This window comes from Larus michahellis, chromosome 1 (genome assembly GCF_964199755.1).
Source record: "Larus michahellis chromosome 1, bLarMic1.1, whole genome shotgun sequence".
Taxonomy (NCBI): Eukaryota; Metazoa; Chordata; class Aves; order Charadriiformes; family Laridae; genus Larus; species Larus michahellis.
The window spans coordinates 56,854,686-56,861,791 of record NC_133896.1 but is presented as its reverse complement, the minus strand read 5'-3'; the positions used below and the strand labels follow the sequence as shown (position 1 = coordinate 56,861,791).

The window sequence follows — 7,106 nt, the reverse complement described above, 5'->3', positions numbered from 1 at the left end:
TACAATCTATATTATCTCTATATTTTTATTTGTCATCATATTTGCTCATTTCTGCAGAGTATAACATCACAAAGACCAAAATAGAGAGAGCGGCTTGTCGCTGAGCTCACATCAGTTAAACACGATAGGTACAAAACTAGGTGACTCTGTCTTATTTATCATACATATTTTTTTCAGTTGTTTATATACAAAGAACTACTCTATATGGAAAAATAATAAACAAATCCCATGGGTATGTTACATGGTAAACCAAAAGGAAGGAAAGAAGGGAGGAAGGAAGGAGAAGGGAAGCAGGTGAGGGAGAGCAGCTCCAAGGGCCTACTTCTGGAACCAACAGGTTTGTTGCGGCCCTGGGCTACCACAAGCAGACCTGCAAGACCACGGATGCCTTGGCCGCCTTGGTCTCAAAGCTCTGGGTCTTATATTTGTTCCTCCAAGCCAGAGCAGCTTCAGAGCCAGTCCTTGCTCCGGCACTTACCTGTTGCGAGGGAGAGCAGGAAGCTCAGAGATGATTTTGTGTGGTGTTAAAAAATTATATATATATATTTTTTTATATATATATATATATATAAAAATTATAACGCACGGCAGCTGGCTGTTGTCTGGGTGCTAGTTCTTCATCAGGCTATTCCAAAGGCAGCTAGTGCAAAAGGGTTATACTTTAAACCACTACAGGAAGCTTTGAGAATATCCAGAATCCTCTGCACAGCATATATATGCAGCATACATTTCAAAATAATTTTTTAAAAAACGCTTCCCCCAAGCCTGGCTCATCTTCAAGCTCAACAGGGCAAGCCCAGAGATTTCAGATAGCCACCCAATGCAACAAAGATTGGGGACAGTCACCAACGAAGCGACACTGGGACATCATCAAGGCCTGCAAATGCAAGGAAAGGGGAGGAAGGGATCACGTCCCACGCTCCACTTTCCTAAGAGAGAGGGGAAGTTCAACATAAATACCTCACGCTAAAGCCATGGAAGATGGAAGGAAAGCCCGTTCAGTCTTCAGCCCTGCTTTCCAACTGGCTTATGGCATGAGGAAAAGGAGTTTTACACCAAGCCCACACAAAAGCCTGGCAGATAGCATTTGCATGTCCACTTACGCAGCGACAGATTGAGCAAAAGCAGTAACTAACCGCATGGCTTCGCAGGATGGGTGCAGAAGGGGAAATCCAGCAGCAGAAAAGCCGCTGGATCCACTGACCTTGCACCCAGCTCCCTCAAGAGTCAGCACCATTGCTCCCACCTGCTTCATCGTCCCCCCAGATACGCCAGTACAGAAGGAGACACTGTCCTTAAGCCTTCCCCGGGCTTGTCCTCATAGCAGGCGCAAACCTGCCTCTCTTCAAGCCCTTTCCCCCCCTGCTCCTGACCACACACATCTGGCAGGGGTGCTGAGGAAATGAGGTGCTCTTCACTCACAGTCACTTCTGAGAAAGTGAATGAGCAAGCATATAAATTAGGACACAAGAGGAAAGGTAAACTCCAGGCAGTAAACCAGACCCCAGTTCTCCCAGCAGATCAATGAGGGGCAAATCTGGAAACGCGCGGGTCTGCTGATGGCAGGGAAGGCATCAAGCAGGAGAGGAACAGAGAAACTACAGCCAAGAAGAACACAGCAGCTTGCTCCAACCTCTCCATTTTGCTTCCTGCTTGGGGGTCAGGGCATCCCATCTGTAGCACCTGAGTGTGCTCCCCCCTCCTCCCCTAGACAATTTTAAGTAAGCAAGAGGCATTTTCTGGTCCCTGGATAGATCTGCAGAGAGATCATTTTTATTTTGGCTCCACTAAATACCTAGGGGCCAGTCCAAAACCCAAGAAAAGTAAGGGGAAGCTTTTCCCACTCCCATGGATGCTGGCTCCACCCTCCATAGCATTGCAGTTGCTGCAGGGTCTGTGAAATGTGCAGCAGCAGCAGGAACTGCTGCCTGGGAAACTAAAGAGGGACAGTTTTAACCAGCCAAGTCATGTCAGGTTTCAAGTCTGCTCCAGTTTGGCCAGAACAGCTACGGAGTGTGCAACATCCCTTCCTGAATACTCCAGCCTAAGGGCAAAACTTGTGCAGCTGGCAGGGGAAGTCAGTGATGACAAGCATGGGGAAAGCTACCTGTGAGAGACCAGGGCCTGCTCTGGCAGCTACATGGTGCAAGCTATGTCGGTGGGGGACAGGAAACAAGAAGAAAAAACATTTTAGCGTTTACATATCTTCCTTTCCCAAAGAGGGATGAAAGGGCCAGAGCTCTACAAACTTCCACCACCTATCACGGCCCATCCTTGGTCTTGTTAGCAGGTGAGAGGTGCTCCAGAGAGGTTTCTCGCCACAGGAATGCAGGGGAGATAGGAAGCTTGGACGCCTGGTGATTAGAAAACCCCACCCTGGAGAGACAGCAATTCCATCCCTACTGAGCTTCAACAAGCATCAGCTTTGATGGGGAGCAGGAAGGGATGCAGGGAGCAGAGGAACAAGAATAAAGTCCCTTCCTTTTCCCCCTCCCTCACTCAAGTACAGGACTGCACAACCAGGTGCTGAAGAGGGTGGGGGCAGATGGTCCTTACTATGCATTCAAGGCAATGGCTATAAGAGAAACCAATCTCCGATCTGGTCCTCAGGAATGCTTATCGCTGCATCCTATTCCCATTTCCCAAAGATCACCAAGATGTTAGTACCAGGGAGCTGGGGGAGAAAACTGTGCCTATATCAACCACTCAGGAAGAGGAATACAAAGCAATCGGGTTGTCCAGTTGGAAAAAAAGCAAAAACATTTTTGGCCACAACTCCAGGCACTGGCCAGTCACACTCCACATCAAGCTGGGCAGGTGTGGGAGGCCGAAGCCCCCAGTCTTGGAGCTTTGCTTCAATTAATTCCAGTCGATTGCTGCTGTAAGGAATGGGCTCGAGAATGGAGTCCTGGCCATTCCCTCACCTCCACACTGCTCATCGTGTCCGTACCCACAAAAGCTAATGGGAAGTGCCCACTTCTGCAATCTGCACTCTCTAGGAAGTGATATGACTTGCATGTTTCTGCTTCAATAAATTAAAAGAAAATTAAAAAAAAAACAACAAAAGAAGGAAAATGACAGCCTGGGCTGGGAGTTTCCCCTCCTAGAATTCATCATCGGAGCTCAGCAAGAGGGTCTTCTCGTTGTCGCGGGCACCCAAGCAGCTGTGGGAGCGCGAGATAACATGACTGCCATTGCGCCAGGGTGGACCATGCTCCAGTGTTGACTGCTGGGTGTACTGCTGGTAGGCTGGGGAGAAGTTGTGGATCGCATCTTGGACAATGTCATGGGGGTTCATGGTCTCCTTGAGGCTGCTGGAGATGCTCTTCATGGGAGCACAGCGACCTGTTGGCGTAAGACAGGGAGGGACAAGTGAAGAATACTGCCGCCTTCCCCACACCCCTTAACATGAAGGTAAGGAGAACAGGGAACATGCACTTCTAGATCCTGCAGAATTCACTTTACAGACTTCCTTAAGCAGCTGCTGAGGAAACGCCACACAAATGGTGTCAAGTTGCCCAGAGAAGTTGTGGATGCCCCATCCCTCAAGTTGTTCAAGGCCAGGCTGGATGGGCCTTTGAGCAACTTGGTCTAGCAGAAGGTGTCCCTGCCCATGGCAGCGGGGTCGGAACTAGATCATCTTTAAGGTCCCTTCCAACCCAAACCATTCTATGATTCTATGAAGTTTTACCAGTAGTGCTCCTAAATCCAGCCTCTGCCAGCCAAGTGAATCCACCTCAAAACCAAGTGGGGGACGTGCCATGAGAACAGGACATACCCACAGCGACAGCCTCCACTATACACTACCTGTTGCTGGCTTGAGCATGCAACAAAGACAGTCAGGCAGGGAGGTGCTTCTGTAAAGGGTTTCAGAAGATAAAAACTAAAGAAATTCTAAAAATATATGAGAAATGGCATTTGCCATTCCCATTCATTGGAATTTAGACTGATAGGCAGTATCGAAGTACCCACAGGAAAGAGATCATAAAAGTGGAAAGCAGCACATAGGAGGGAAAGGAGGGGAACAGGCAGTACTAGAGGCAGAACCACTCCACGGGTGGAGTGTGATACCATGAAGGAAGCAACAGTTGGCATTTGTCCCACCCAAGTGCTGAGCACAGAGGAGGGCTGTGTGTCCTTCTAGGAGCTGCCATTTCTCATGGCTTCTAGGTCCCATTTCCAGTGTGGGCTTCTGGCTCTGCTCAGTCCTGGGGATGAAGCTCCCCAAACAACCAAAGCAACGCTGATCATCTGTGGCAATTATGAGAGTGAAGGTAGGCTGGGGTGAGAGAGCAAACCACCTCCTTTGAGAGCCGGTGCCACTCTTTGGAGGGACATTCACACAATCCTAACAGAAACGCTCTAAAGGTAGGTGTTATGCCACTGCTCATGGGGCTGTTTTACAACTTATGATCCAGACAAGCCTAAAGCAGCTGTGTGAGGCAGTCAAGCTACAGACCTACAAGGAAGGGGAGCAAGGAACAAAGCAGGCAGTAGGTAGGCTGGGAATCAGGATAGAAAAGCATCCCAGTTTAAAACCAACGGAGACAAACACACAGAGCATGCTGTACCTACCGTATGGCCCATATGATGGAACAGCTGCATCAGGGACCAGTGGACAAAGCAAGGGAGAGATAAAAGGGAGAGGAGAGAGACAGAGAAAGAAAGAGAAAGAGGAAATAACAAGAACTCAACAAGACCCACCACCAAAACATCCCCCCTCACTGTACTGGCCAACAGTTTACCCTTTCATCACCCACAGATCTCATCTGCCCCGGCTGTGGCCACTGTCCTTCCAAAACCTCTGGGGCTGGCTGGGATGGTGGGAGCATCTACATGAACGCTGCCCAAGGGCTGCTGTCTTCCTGCACCTCAGCACAGACTCCCCCCAGCAGGAAGGAACCCCTGTATTTGGAGAACACTGAATGTTCTTGTGTAGACTGGGCACGAGAATCCTCCTTTTCCCAGAGATAACATCCATCTCCCTCTTCCCTGGAATAAGACTCTAGCAGCCCAGCCCTCAAAATCATTACAGGAAGATTGTCCTCCTCGAAGCCAAACACATTGCCAAAGCACAGCCTCATCTTCCTGAGCCAGATTCAAAACAGAGCCTGTTTCAGGCCCTGTCCCTCCTGCCTTCAGTCTGTTGCACAATCTGGAGCAATGGAGTTCCCCTTCGGGGAGACAGGAAGGAGGACAAACCCACTCTACCAAAAGGATGCAACTTCTTGCAGCCCTCAGGTCTGCAACAAGCTGTCGTGGGTGGCATACTGGGGAACTGAAAAGGGAACAATGCAATTTAGGCAAGGTTTCTGCCCTGCAGAGCCATTGCGCAATGAATCTGTTCAGACACCACGGAGGAGGGGATGCGATGTTTTCCAAGCATTCAGGTTGGGAGTCATATCAGTGTGTTGGCTGCCAGCGGGACCAGTCTCCACCCAGTCTCGCTACCAAACAGACATGTCATATGTGATGGCATATTTCCTACCTTGGGCATCAAGTCTCTTGTCCACATACACCTTGTATGTGAACGCATGGCGCAGGGCGATGGCTGCAAAGAACATCTCCACACAAATGATGAAGTCCTGATACCCAGCAGCTACTGTGCCTTCACCCACAGACACGTTGGCAGAGTGGATTTTGGGGATGGCACCACACTTTTCCAAGATGGCCAACAGCATCCCTAAACAAAGCATAAAGCTCATGTAAATGTGCAGAAAACATGATCACATATTAGCTATAAGGAATGAAAATAGCTGTCTGTGCTGTATGTCCTAGATGCAAACCCATTTAACACAGGAGCTACAAACAGAGCAGGCTAGATACTCCCATCTACACTCACCTGTACAACAGAGAAAGGAGGAATAAATGAGACAAATATGTTTAAGCAAAGAGTATTCAAGCACTGGCCCTGTTCTATTCTCATCTGACGTGTCATCTGTGGAACTAGCTGCTGCAGGACTTAATCAAGTCCCAGTGGGTAAGAAACAGTCAGATATTTCTGTGAGCACTTCTGTGATCTCAGCAATTCCATTAGCTGGAGCAAAAACTGAAGTAACAGACCTTCCCATTTAAGCATAAAGTGTTTTTGACACACCATTGCAAGAACAATGTTTCTCCCTGTCTATAGCCAGGTGGCTGAAGAATTCCAGAGAAGGCAGAAAGTGTGTGACCAGATGGCTCAAGATGATAAACTAGACAGCTTATTAGTCTGTCTGTAGACAGGGAGGATAGACCATACTCCAACAGCCTAAATTCCACCTAAGTTCCTATTCAATTAGTCTTTGAAGTGCAACTCAGTAAACCTAAGTAGGGCACTGAACAGGGAAATGCTTAGAGCCAATTAGTAAGAAGCATTAAGCTTAGGTGGAATCTCAGCTTTCTGAATGTGCCTCTGCATCATGTGTACGTATTCTGAATGCCCTTCTGGCTTGGCGGCGGTTCTGTGGCAGCACACACTGTATTCAGCCAGCTTGCTGCTTCACATGAATCACAGACTTACCATTAAAATTTTATTTATAGAGCATTAAAAAAAAGTATTAAAATTTTTTAGATGTGCCGCTTTAATCAATAAAATGGCAGCATGCAGATAAAATGTTGGCAGCTTGTGCTTTATGATTGTTCCAGGAATGCAAAGGACTCTTCATCCAAACAGCTGATTTTGCCAGGCAGATATGAGCGTGCACATGCACGCGCACAGGGACAATGAGGATTCAGGAACATAGAAACAAAGATTAAAATGAGCAAAACAGGTTTTCCCAGAGAAAAGCAACGAAAGACTATAAAACAAATACAATAATAATACAGAAAGACATTCTGGCTATTAATCAGCATCTGCTCTATCAACTCTAGTGTCTGAGCCCCTGCAGAGAGCTCTTTGTGCCTACCAAGGGAAGGGAAATGCAGCTCACCTTGCCAGAAGGACAAGAAGATGACAGACTTCACCATGAAGAACTTGAGAACTGGGCTATAGGGACTCAGCAGCTCACGTGTGGCGAAGTAGAAAAGGAAGAGGGCATACAGTGCCAGGCTGACAGAGATGTTGTAGATGATCGTCACGTAGAGGTAGCCACTGGTTACACTGAAAAGAGATGATGTATGTATGT

General features: G+C 47.9%; 1 protein-coding gene across 5 annotated transcripts in view; it reads right to left on the bottom strand.

The window, feature by feature from the left end:
- The window catches only part of TMEM184B (transmembrane protein 184B), a 31,306-nt gene continuing 24,200 nt past the window's right edge, over positions 1–7,106 (bottom strand). For 3 of the 5 annotated variants that reach the window (XM_074579141.1, XM_074579122.1, XM_074579104.1), the window contains 4 exons: positions 6,912–7,081; positions 5,489–5,683; positions 4,576–4,599; positions 1–3,345 (listed from right to left, as the gene is read on the bottom strand). In XM_074579141.1, coding sequence (XP_074435242.1) covers positions 3,104–3,345; positions 4,576–4,599; positions 5,489–5,683; positions 6,912–7,081 — 631 coding nt within the window. In that variant the 3' untranslated portion in view covers positions 1–3,103. The remainder of the gene's footprint in view (positions 3,346–4,575; positions 4,600–5,488; positions 5,684–6,911; positions 7,082–7,106) is intronic. The other 2 variants (XM_074579132.1, XM_074579113.1) reach the window with 1 other exon arrangement.